Source organism: Salmo salar, unplaced genomic scaffold (genome assembly GCF_965601325.2).
Source record: "Salmo salar unplaced genomic scaffold, fSalSal1 ptg000378l, whole genome shotgun sequence".
Taxonomy (NCBI): domain Eukaryota; kingdom Metazoa; phylum Chordata; class Actinopteri; order Salmoniformes; family Salmonidae; genus Salmo; species Salmo salar.
The window spans coordinates 694,372-707,810 of record NW_027675366.1 but is presented as its reverse complement, the minus strand read 5'-3'; the positions used below and the strand labels follow the sequence as shown (position 1 = coordinate 707,810).

The 13,439-nt window shown below is 43.7% G+C and overlaps 1 protein-coding gene across 1 annotated transcript; it reads left to right on the top strand.

Annotated features, from left to right (window-relative positions):
* Nucleotides 1-11,010: 11,010 nt before the first annotated feature.
* LOC145875884 (deoxynucleoside triphosphate triphosphohydrolase SAMHD1-like) lies at nucleotides 11,011-13,439 on the top strand. The gene is made up of 6 exons (XM_082971699.1): nucleotides 11,011-11,197; nucleotides 11,467-11,606; nucleotides 11,731-11,826; nucleotides 11,989-12,093; nucleotides 12,191-12,328; nucleotides 12,524-13,439. The coding sequence occupies exons 1-6, from the start codon at nucleotides 11,143-11,145 to the stop codon at nucleotides 12,554-12,556; spliced, it is 567 nt and encodes a 188-aa protein (XP_082827825.1). The 5' UTR covers nucleotides 11,011-11,142; the 3' UTR covers nucleotides 12,557-13,439.

Here is a 13,439-nt window from a genome sequence, read left to right as displayed (position 1 = left end):
AAACTGAATCTCCTAGTTCTCCCACCACAGCAATGGCCACTCCTTGGTCTATATAAAGTTGTGGCCAAAACTTTTGAGAATGACATAAATATAAATTTTCATAAAGTCTGCTGCCTCAGTTTGTATGATGGCAATTTGCCTGTACTCTAGAATGTTATGAAGAGTGATCAGATGAATTGCAATTAATTGCAAAGTCCCTCTTTGCCATGCAAATGAACTGAATTCCCCCCCCAAAATTCCACTGCATTTCAGCCCTGCCACAAAAGGACCAGCTGACATCATGTCAGTGATGCTCTCGTTAACAGAGGTGTGAGTGTTGACGAGGACAAGGCTGGAGATCACTCTCTCATGCTGATTGAGTTTGAATAACAGACTGGAAGCTTCAAAAGGAGGCTGGTGCTTGGAATCATTGTTCTTCCTTTGTCAACTAGGGTTAACTGCAAGGAAACACGTGCCGTCATCATTGCTTTGCACAAAAAGGGCTTCACAGGCAAGGATATTGTTGCCAGTAAGATTGCACCTAAATCAACCATTTATCGGATCATCAAGAACTTCAAGGAGAGCGGTTCAATTGTTGTGAAGAAGGCGAAGGGCAGCAAAGAACCACTTCTCTCATGGAAAAACATCAGGGACAGACTGATATTCTGCAAAAGGTACAGGGATTGGACTGCTGAGAACTGAGGTAAAGTCATTTTCTCTGATGAATCTCCTTTCCGATTGTTTGGGGCATCCGGAAAAAAGCTTGTCTGGAGAAGACAAGGTGAGCGCTACCATCAGTCCTGTGTCATGCCAACAGTAAAGCATCCTGAGACCATTCATGTGTGGGGTTGTTTCTCAGCCAAGGGAGTGGGCTCACTCACAATTTTTCCTAAGAACACAGCCATGAATAAAGAATGATACCAACACATCCTCCGAGAGCAACTTCTCCCAACCATCCAGGAACAGTTTGGTGACGAACAATGCCTTTTCCAGCATGATGGAGCACCTTGCCATAAGGCATAAGTGATAACTAAGTGTCTCGGAGAACAAAACATCGATATTTTGGGTCCATGGCACGGAAACTCCCCAGACCTTAATCCCATTGAGAACTTGTGGTCAATGCTCAAGAGGCAAATCCTGGCAAATGGTTTCCGGAACGAATCAGTCCAAAACTGAGAGGTGCTGGATCCTGTGCTGGCAGGATCCTGTGCTGCTGGATCCTGTGCTGCTGGATCCTGTGCTGCTGGATCCTGTGCTGCTGGATCCTGTGCTGCTGGATCCTGTGCTGCTGGATCCTGTGCTGACAAGATCCTGTGCTGCTGGATCCTGTGCTGCTAGCAAAAATGAAGCACTGCTATCGGCTGCCTAGGCTAGTTCACCCCATGGTGAAACTAGCACTCCTATAGATCTGAAATAATTGGATGGTGAAACTTGCACTCCTGTAGATCTGAAATAATTGGATGGTGAAACTTGCACTCCTATAGATCTAAAATAATTGGATGGTGAAACTTGCCAGTCAATCAGAAATGCAAGTTGAAGCAATTTGGGAATTTTTGAAAGTGAGGACAATCCTTGTCCTGCAATGGAAAGAATGTATACTTGAAAAAATTGATTTAGAAAGAAATAGGCATTTTCAATTAAACGTAGAGTGGAGCTTAGGGGTCCATCTTACCTTCAAAAAATATTCAGCAGTCATAATGTTCCACTGTCAGGAGAGTCATGACAGTCCCCATCTGGTGGGTTCAACCTTGGAAGGATTCTGCAAGTTGCAACCCACCATAAAAATGACCACGGGATGTCCTGGTTGTGTATCATCATTGCGGTCCCCCTCTGGTGGTTTGCCCTAGCCTCCTCTCGGTACCGCTCCAGCCTGTCCCGCATCTGGAGAACGTACTGGACAATCCCCTGTCCTGAGGTAGCTACTGGGGAACCTTCCCAGCACTTCTTCAGCAGGTCCAGTGGTCCCTGCACTGGCCATCCATAGAGGAGTTCGAATGGTGAGAAACCTGTCGATGCCTGAGGCACCTCCCTGTAAGCAAAAAGCAGAAAGGGTAACCACTTATCCCAGTCTTTACCAGTGTCAGCCACAAACTTCCTCAGCATATTCTTGAGCGTTTGATTGAATCTCTCTACAAGCCCATCCGTTTGGGGATGGTAGGGAGTGGTCCTCAAGCCTTTAATGCCCACTTGTTGTTGGAGTTGAACCATCTGTCGTGAAGTGAAGTTTGTGCCTTGGTCCGTCAGGATTTCATCTGGGATTCCTACACGAGAAAAGAGCTGAACAAGAGCACTGATTATTTTTGGAGTGGTTATGGAACGGAGTGGGAAGGCTTCTGGGAACCGGGTGGCATAGTCACAGATCACCAATATATACTGGTAACCTGCACTACTCTTCTCCAAGGGTCCAACAATGTCCATTGCAATTCTCTTGAATGGGGTAGAGATAACTGGCAGTGAACATAGAGGAGCCCGGTCAGACCTACGGACAGCACTGGTTTTCTGTCACGTGGGGCATGTTTTGCAGTATGTTTGTACATCAGTATACATGGAGGGCCAAAAGAAACGGGAGCCTAGCCTAAGATAGGTCTTATGTTGCCCTAGATGGCCTGCCCATGGAACTGTATGTGCAAGGTTGAGAACAAGTGGTCTACATGTAGATGGCACCACTAACTTCCTGCTATCTGCTTCTGACCCAAGGTAGAGTATGTGGTTGTCTACTGTGTATATTCCCCCACATGAAGATTGGCTGTCCCCAGCTAAGGCCTTATCAAATAAACCTTTCAAGGTTGCATCAGACTTCTGCAGTGTAGCAAAATTTTGTGGAACTTCCCATTGCACTTCTAACCCAGACACATCAGCAACAGGTACAGGGGTTCCCACATACTTCTCAAGACGCCGCTGGCGGCGTGACTTTCTGGGCCCTTTGTTTCCCCCCTCACACAGACTATCACACAAGTCAGGCAGAGGTTGTAAACCAGCTTTGGCCTGTGCACGAGTGACAACTGAACATGACACCTGAACATCAGACTGGCAAACTGACTGCTCATATAGCTGACCCCCCACACTTCCCAACAGATCAGAGAGTACAGGCACATCCCTCCCCAAAATCATCTCAAAAGGTAGCTTCTCCATTACCCCAACTTTGAGGAGGTATTTCTGACCCTGAATCTCCACTGTGAGTTCAGCTGTGGGCTGCTGTGACTGGTCACCATGGACACATTGGATCAGTGTCTGGTGACCGTAATCAATGTCATTAACAGGTACATTACATTTTCTGATCAACGACAGGGAACTGCCGGTGTCAATCATTGCAGTAAGACTTTTACCATTCACTTTTACAGGTACCAAGACTGACCCTTCCCCAGTCTGTCTATTCTGAACACCATCCCCCTCTCTGGGCACATAACAGTAACCTGAGAGCTTGGATTTACGTAGCGGACACATTGAAGCCTTGTGCCCCTGCTGTCGGCAGTAAAAACAGGTCAGACCCCTCCCATCAGAGCGAACTGCATAATCCCTTACCTCCCTCCTCCCAGACACATAACCCCCAGAGTTACCTCCACCATCTCGGGTATCTCTGATGTCCCTTGTGTCTCGGAGACTCCTTGGAGCGGGTGCTGCAGGTCGTGGTGGGCCCCCTTTACGTGCATTATGGTACTGCAGCGCAAGCTTGGCCGCCATAAGCCCGTCCTTGGGCTCGTGCTCTCGAACCCAGGTTCGAATGTCGTGTGGTAGAACTTGTAGAAGTTGCTCGAGGATGATGACCTCACCGATCTCGTCCTGTGTCTTCTCCTCTGGTTGAACCCATCATCGGTAGAGACCCTTGAGGCGGTGGTACGTCTCTGTCGGTGACTCACCCGATGGCGTCGATGCAGCTCTAAAGCGTTGACGGTAGGTCTCCGAGGAGATGTCGAACTTCACCAGCAGCGCTTCCTTCAAGCCCTTGTAGACGTTGGACAGCCCCTCATCCATTGCTGTGTAAGCCTCTAAGGCCTTGCCCGTGAGCAATGGGACAAGCCTGCAGGCCCACTCTACCTCCGGCCACTGCCACGTCTTGGCCATTCGCTCAAACCTCAGCAAGTAGTTTTCAATGTCCTCCCCCTGCTGGTATGAGGGCATCTTTGGCTCCTTCCTCAGGAATGCTGGAAGATGAACGTTAACCTCTCTAGGCTAGGCGGGACGAATTCGTCCCACCTACGTAACAGCCACGGCTATCCTGTGGCGCGATTTTCAAAACCTTAAAAATCCTATTACTTCAATTTCTCAAACATATGACTATTTTACAGCCATTTAAAGATAAGACTCTCGTTAATCTAACCACACTGTCCGATTTCAAAAAGGCTTTACAACGAAAGCAAAACATTAGATTATGTCAGCAGAGTACCAAGCCAGAAATAATCAGACACCCATTTTTCAAGCCAGCATATAATGTCACCAAAACCCAGAAGACAGCTAAATGCAGCACTCACCTTTGATGATCTTCATCAGATGACAACCCTAGGACATTATGTTATACAATACATGCATGTTTTGTTCAATCAAGTTCATATTTATATCAAAAACCAGCTTTTTACATTAGCATGTGACGTTCAGAACTAGCATACCCCCCGCAAACTTCCGGGGAATTCGCTAACATTTTACTAAATTACTCACGATAAACGTTCACAAAAAGCATAACAATTATTTTAAGAATTATAGATACAGACCTCCTCTATGCACTCGATATGTCCGATTTTAAAATAGCTTTTTGGTGAAAGCACATTTTGCAATATTCTAAGTACATAGCCCAGGCATCACGGGCTCGCTATTTAGACACCCGGCAAGTTTAGCACTCACCATAATCATATTTACTATTATAAAAATTTCATTACCTTTTGTTGTCTTCGTCAGAATACACACCCAGGACAGCTACTTCAATAACAAATGTTGGTTTGGTCCAAAATAATCCATCGTTATATCCGAATAGCGGCGTTTTGTTCGTGCGTTCCAGACGCTATCCGAAATAGTAAAGAAGTGTCACGCGCTTGGCGCAATTCGTGACAATAAAATTCTAAGTATTCCATTACCGTACTTCGAAGCATGTCAACCGCTGTTTAAAATCAATTTTTACAACATTTTTCTCGTAGAAAAGCGATAATATTCCGACAGGGAATCTCCTTTTCGGCAAACAGAGGAAAAAATCCCAAAGGCGGGGGCGGTCGGGGTCATGCGCATAAGCTAGTGTCTCTTGATGGGCCACTTGAGAAAGGCGATAATGTGTTTCAGCCTGGGGCTGGAATGACGACATTCTGTTTTTTCCCGGGCTCTGAGCGCCTATGGACGACGTGGGAAGTGTCACGTTAGAGCAGAGATCCTTAGTAAATGATAGAGATGGAAAAGAAGTTCAACAAATGGTCAGACAGGCCACTTCCTGTAAAGGAATCTCTCAGGTTTTGACCTGCCATTTGAGTTCTGTTATACTCACAGACACCATTCAAACAGTTTTAGAAAATTTAGGGTGTTTTCTATCCATATGTAATAAGTATATGCATATTCTAGTTACTGAGTAGGAGTGGTAACCAGATTAAATCGGGTATGTTTTTTATCCAGCCGTGTCAATGCTGCCCCCTAGCCCTAACAGGTTAACACTGCTGGACTGGTCTCCTGGTGCTGGGGCTGGCCTCATTACTGCTTGGGGATCCTGCTGTGGAGTTGAAGTCCCTGCTGCGTCGAGCCTTTGTCGTCCTGGTGTTGGCAGACCCAATCTTGGGCTCTCACTGACGAGTTCCGCTTGGTGAGGAGCTGTGAGGATAGATTGGCGTAGGCCCCGAAACTCCTGCTTGAGGTCTTCGTCCCTCTTCTCAACCGGTAGTTCAAACAGTTCTGGTTGTGTTTGGCCCCTTGGTCGGGCTCCTAGTTTCTCATAATTAACCTCTTCACCAGAAGATTCCATGGTATTCCACCCAGTTTCAACTTCAATGACCTTTTATGACAGTTGATGCTGCTGCTGTGAACGCAATCCTGTACGCATTCCTTTACCTCTCTTGTTGGAATTCACTGATTTGCGGTGCGCCATCCCACTGCTGCCACCATATGTCACGTAGAGTAGGCCAGAAGGCTAAACTGGAAAACCTAACCTCTATAAAAAATAAAAAGATGGCGGAGCCGCAAAAGTTCTTCTGTGCAAAGGTGTTTATTTACATAGTGATTCCGGAACAAAACAACAGTACTGCCATCAAACATATACCTTATGGGACAGCTTAAAAACAAAGCTGCCCCACCCACAGCTCAATCCAAAATGCCTCCCCATGAACTGAAAGAGAGGCTCCTTTTGTAGGGGTAGCCCCTCCCCTCAGAACAATTAACACTAATTAATTAAGCAATTACCTATTCAACATACAGTTTCCATTTATCTAAACATACCAAAATATATACATTGCAACACGTTTATGAAACAACATCACAATATAACATTTACAAAATTACATCACTACTGACAGTGTCTTCCAATATGCCCGTTTACATTAATGAGCCATTCCGGACAGGCACTACAAAGTAAGCCCAATTCCCTTAGCTCGGGTCCTTATCCAGCATACCTGGAAGCTACAGAGATGGAGAGAGAGAGGAACAGAACAAACAACCGCGCTCATCCATAACATCGATAAGTATACTAAATATTGCTTATATTAAATATGAACACCTGTCTTTATTTCTTTATACCCTAACTGGTTACTGAAGTAAGTGTGAAATGTATGTACTAAGATAGAGACGTTAACCTCTATGGGCTAGGTGGGACGTATCAGGTCAAACACTATTTTTACAGAAGTTTACTAAGGGTTGGTAACAGGCTGATTGGTCGGCTATTTTAGCCAGTAAAGGGGGCTTTACTATTCTTAGGAAGCGGAAGGACTTTAACTTCCCTCCAGGCCTAAGGGCACACACTTTCTAGTAGGCTTAAATTGAAGATGTGGCAACATCATCCGCTGTTATCCACAGTAATCTTCCATCCAAGTTGTCAGACCTCAGTGGCTTGTCATTGTTGATAGACAACAATAATTTGTTCACCTCTTCCACACTCACTTTAAGGAATTCAAAAGTATAATTCTTGTCTTTCATAATTTGTCACATATACTTGGATGTGTAGTGTCAGCGTTTGTTGCTGGCATGTCACCCCTAAGTTTGTTCATCTTGCCAATGAAAAATAAATGAAAGTAGTTGTCAATATCAGTGGGTTTTGTGATAAATTAGTCATCTGATTCAATGAATGATGGAGCCGAGTAGGCATTGTTATCCTAAAGGGACATAGTCATGGTAGCCAAAATAATGGCCTGCCCAGCATGTTTGTTTCTTAATTAACTCAGAAACCACACCTGTGTGGAAGCACCTGCTTTAACCTCTCTAGGGTAGGTGGCACCAAATCGTCCCACCTACGCAACAGCCAGTCTAATCCCGTGGCGCGATATTCAAATACCTTAAAAATGCTATTACTTCAATTTCTCAAACATATAACTATTTTACACCATTTTAAAGACAGGACTCTCCTTTATCTAACCACACTGTCCGATTTCAAAAAGGCTTTACAACGAAAGAAAAACATTAGATTATGTTTGCAGAGTACCCAGCCAGAAATAATCAGACACCCATTTTTCAAGCTAGCATATAATGTCACATAAACCCAAACCACAGCTAAATGCAGCACTAACCTTTGATGATCTTCATCAGATGACAACCCTAGGACATTATGTTATACAATACATGCATGTTTTGTTCAATCAAGTTCATATTTATATCAAAAAACAGCTTTTTTACATTAGCATGTGACGTTCAGAACTAGCATACCCCCCGCAAACTTCCGGGGAATTTACTAACAATTTACTAAATTACTCATGATAAACGTTCACAAAAAGCATAACAATTATTTTAAGAATTATAGATACAGAACTCCTCTATGCACTCGATATGTCCGATTTTAAAATAGCTTTTTGGTGAAAGCACATTTTGCAATATTCTAAGTACATAGCCCAGCCATCACGGGCTAGCTATTTAGACACCCAGCAAGTTTAGCCTTCACCAAAATCAGATTTACTATAACAAAAATGTTATTACCTTTCCTGTTCTTCGTCAGAATGCACTCCCAGGACTTCTACTTCAATGACAAATGTTGGTTTGGTCCCAAATAATCCATCGTTATATCCAAACAGCGGCGTTTTGTTCGTGCGTTCAAGACACTATCCGAAATGGTAAATCAGGGTTACGAGCATGGCGCATTTCGTGACAAAAAAATTCTAAATATTCCATTACCGTACTTCGAAGCATGTCAACTGCTGTTTAAAATCAATTTTTATGCAATTTATCTCGTAAAAAAGCGATAATATTCCGACCGGGAATCTGCGTTTCGGTAAACAGAGGAAAAAAAAGAAAGATGGGGGCGACCAGTGCACGCCCCTAAGCCCACTGTCCCCTGATCGGCCACTTGACAAAGGCGATAATGTGTTTCAGCCTGGGGCTGGAATGACGACATTCAGCTTTTTCCCGGGCTCTGAGAGCCTATGGGAGCCGTGGGAAGTGTCACGTTACCGCAGAGATCCTTTGTTTTGGAAAGAGATGTCAAAGAAAGCCAATAAATGGTCAGACAGGCCACTTCCTGTAAAGGAATCTCTCAGGTTTTTGCCTGCCATATGAGTTCTGTTATACTCACAGACACCATTCAAACAGTTTTAGAAACTTTAGGGTGTTTTCTATCCATATCTAATAAGTATATGCATATTCTAGTTACTGGGTAGGAGTAGTAACCAGATTAAATCGGGTACGTTTTTTATCCGGCGGTGTAAATACTGCCCCCTAGCCCTAAGAGGTTAAATACACTTTACTCGAGTTTCCATAACTTTGTACGTTTTTTTAAGTTAAGAACAAATTCTTATTTACAATGACTGCCTACCCCTGGCCAAACCCAGACGACTCTGGGCCAATTGCCCGACGCCCTATGGGACTCCCAATCACGTCCGGTTGTGATACAGCCTGGAATCGAACCAGGGTCTGTAGTGACGCCTCTAGCACTGAGATGTAGTGCATTAGACTGCTGCGCCACTCGGGAGCCCTACAGTACCAGTCAAAAGTTTGGACACACCAACTCATTCAAGGGTTTTTTACTATTTCTACATTGTAGAATAATAGTGAAGACATCAAAACTATGAAATAACACATATGGAATCATGTAGTAACCAAACAATGGTAAAACAAATCAAAATATATTTTAGATTCTTCAAAGTAGTCACCATTTGCCTTGATAATAGCGTTGCACACGTTTGGCATTCTCTCAACCAGCTTCACCTGGAATGCATTTCCAACTATCTTGAAGAAGTTCCCACATATGCTGAGCACTTGTTAGCTGCTTTTCCATCACTCTGTGGTCCAACTCATCCCAAACCATCTCAATTGGGTTGAGGTCGGGTGATTGTGGAGGCCAGGTCATCTGATACAGCACTCCATCACTCTCCTTCTTGGTCAAATAGCCCATACACAGCCTGGAGGTGTGTTGGATCATTGTCCTGCTGAAGATCAAATGATAATCCCACTAAGCGTAAACCAGATGGGATGGCATATCGCTGTGGTAGCCATGCTGGTTAAGTGTGCCTTGAATTCTAAATAAATCACAGACAGTGTCACCAGCAAAGCACCATCACACCTCCTCCTCCATGCTTCATGGTGGGAAATACACATGAGGAGATCATCCATTCACCTACTCTGCGTCTCACAAAGACATGGCAGTTGGAACCAAAAATCTTAAATTTGGACTCATCAGACCAAAGGACAGATTTCCACCGGTCTAATGTCCATTGCTCGTGTTTCTTGGCCCAAGCAAGTCTCTTCTTCTTATTGGTGTCCTTTAGTAGGGGTTTCTTTGCAGCGCTTAGACCATGAAGGCCTGATTCACGCTGTCTCCTCTGAACTGTTGATGTTGAACTCTGTGAAGCATTTATTTGGGCTGCAATCTGAGGTGCAGTTAACTCTAATGAACTTATCCTCTGCAGAAGAGGTAACTCTGGGTCTTCCTTTCCTGTGGCGGTCCTCATGAGAGCCAGTTTCATCATAGCGCTTGACGGTTAAACTTTTGAAGTTGTTGACATTTTCCATATTGACTGACTTTCATGTCTTAAAGTAATGATGAACTGACCTTCATGTCTTAAAGTAATGATGGACTGACCTTCATGTCTTAAAGTAATGATGGACTGACCTTCATGTCTTAAAGTAATGATGGACTGTCGTTTCTCTTTGCTTATTTGAGCTGTTCTTGCCATAATATGGACTTGGTATTTTACCAAAAAGGGCTATCTTCTGTATACCACCCCTACCTTGTCACAACACAACTGATTGGCTCAAACGCATTAAGGAAAGAAATTCCACAAATGAACTTTTAACAAGGCACACCTTTTTTATTTGAAATGCAGTCCAGGTGACTACTGTTAGGTTCTAATTTTTCAGAGTAAGTAACTCACGGACACTAGAGAAGCTTAACCAAGTTGAATTCTCCCCAAAGGGTCGTTACAGCTGTAATTCAGACACAGACATGGCTTCCCCCGTGGTGGTATTCAGACCCCACTTTGGGTGGAGTCTCCTCCTCATCTCTAAACATTGCGTCATTCTCGCTAAGCAGGGAACTAAGTCATATGAACCTTCAGCGGTTTCTTCCCTTGTCAGTACTGTCACGGTTGGTTTCCCTGCACTCAGTCCCTCCCAAGCTTCATTATGGCATCCCTCATGTCTCCTTTGTAACTAATGTTCCTATACTCTGAGTATAACAATGTTCAACGTTTACCCCAGGATCCAAGAGTGTGCAAAGCTGTCATCAAGGCAAAGGGCGGCTACTTTGAAGAATCTCAAATATAAAATATATTTTGATTTGTTTAACATTTCTTAATTTTGATGTCTTCATTATCATTCTACAAAGTAGAAAACAAAGGGAAAAACCCTGGAATGAGTAGGTTTGTCCAAACTTTTGACTGGTACTGTGTATCTGTTTTATTTCCTATCTTTTATTCATTCATACAGGTTCTCAGAAATTGAGTTTTTTTTCTGCTGTATGTTATATGTTGAAAATGAGATGTTATATTGTCTTTTTTCAGGATCACAGAGGCCTTTATCAAGGCGAACCCCCACATCCAGATTCAAGGTTCAGGGGGAAAGATGTTCACCATCTCCGCAGCAATAGACGACATGGAGGCCTACACTAAACTCACTGGTCCGTTCAACCCCATAGAAATATAAAGTGTACAATGGCTCTGGTCTGTTCTACTTACCCAGACAACCAGAGCTTTGAGAGTTTTATGCGTCAAGGCTGTCCAAACAGGCTGGGTTTGCCATACCTGTTTTTTTTGTGTGGTACATTCCTGTCCATACAATTACTGCTGGGTTTGGTTTGCATGATTACCTCTCATCTTCCCACGCTCCTTATCACCTTGTCTCTCCCTCTCACCTGTCTCTCTCCCTTTCTCCTCCCTTCCCCTGTAGACAATATGTTTGAGCAGATTCTGTACTCGTCGTCCTCTAAGCTGGCTGAGGCCAGAGAGATCCTTCAAAACATCACCTGCAGACGCCTCTACAAGTGTGTGGGACAGACCCAGACTGAGGTGCGCGTGGAGGTTTCACAGGTGTGTGTGTGCGTGTGCGTGTGTGTGTGTGTTTGGAGAGAGGATATCCTTCCAGGGCTTACTAGCAGAGCTTTCTACGAGATTCATATTATGTGCCTCTCATCCTCGTCTTCTCTTCCCCCAGAAAAAGCTCCTGGAGTGGGCAGGCTGTGTGGCGAGGTCCAGGCCTCGGAATGACCTTAAACATGTTACTCTGCAGCCAGAGGACTTTGTTGTCCATGTGAGTGTCCAGTCTTTTCACCTCAATCAGGGAACTGATTGAATACATTTTACCATAGCCCCCCCGCCTTCTCTATAGGTAACCCTTTGTTACCAGTTGCTCTGTTGAAAATAGGTATCTCTTTGCATGTCCATCTCTACCCCCTATCTTTCTCTCCATCAGATCATCAACATGGACTGGGGTATGAAGGAGAAGAACCCCATCAACAACATGCGTTTCTACTGTAAGAACGACCCAACCAAAGCTTACCAGATCAGCAAGGACCAGGTCACTACTTCAATGCACTTACGTATACCTATTTTAGAATTATCCAATCATTTTTGGAGCTTGGAAACATGATATAAGGCAATTGTTGTTCCTGTAGGTGTCCAAGCTGCTGCCAGAAAGGTTTGCTGAGCAGCTTATCAGGGTCTACTGTAAGAAGACTGATGAGAGGACCATGGAGGCAGCTAAGAAGAACTTTGCCCAGTGGTGTATGGATATGAACTTCTCCAAACCTCAGGTCAGGAGGCCTCGCTCTTTCCTTTATATATCATTTTATCTCAAGCTTTTAGCGTTTTTACATTGTGTGGGGAAGATGACAGTGCAAGGCCAAGCCAGCTAGCTATCACTATCTTACCTGCACCACACAGAGTATTTTTCCTATGTTTAAAATTGACACTGGTATCCCTGTGTGTTTGTGTTCACATTTGTTTAGGATGGAGATGTGATTACACCAGAGGTCACCTAGGACCAGGGGTTGGTGACCACCACCTCAAGAAAATGAGTCAGGCTTTCAGAAGAAGTCTCTTTACTCAGGGTTCTGTTCACTCTGATTCAGTTTTCCAGGGATTAGATCATGTAGTCTTTCTTTTATTTACTTTTGATGTTTTATTTCAAGCGTACATTTTAGGTTTGGTTATCTTAACGTTATGCTATTTCATGGTAAGAGAAGTGTAGGAGTATGTGAGTATACATACCTGTTCTCCCAGGCTATGCATGTTGACGTGCCACTATCACACATGGCTCTTTCAGATAGCCAAGCAACGACTTTTACATATTTATCCATCCTGGTGGAAGTTACTCTTTGGACAATCATGCTTTACCTTGTAATACTCCCAAAGCTGAATGGGAACTTATCCTTGGTGTTATATTGATCAACATGCAAACAAACAGGTAACCGTTGTTTGTGTTTCAGGGCATTGTCTTTCTTTTATGCATGGTTTCTACGCTGTTTTAGTTGTTATATACCCAGCTACCATAGTTAGCCTGGTCATGCATATCTACAGTATCTAGACTAAAGTAGGAGTTGGCTAAGCACATACAGATCAAAGATCAGGGTACAATGTAGCTTAATTATCTTCCGAAAAGACACCACTTTAACTGACAAACAATGTTAAGTTATCATATTATCTTTGTTTTCATCCATGTACCCTACTGAGGCAAGCAGCTATCTGTCTAGTGTTTGGTATCATTTGGGAGTCTCGTTATCTTCATTTAAACAACATGAACACAATGTTTACCCTAAAGTCTGCCTCGATGAGCCCACAGCTGTTGATCAGACAGACATGTTTGTTGATTTAAGTTATGCACTTTGTTTTAAATAAATAATATAATTTTGAATGAAAGACTAA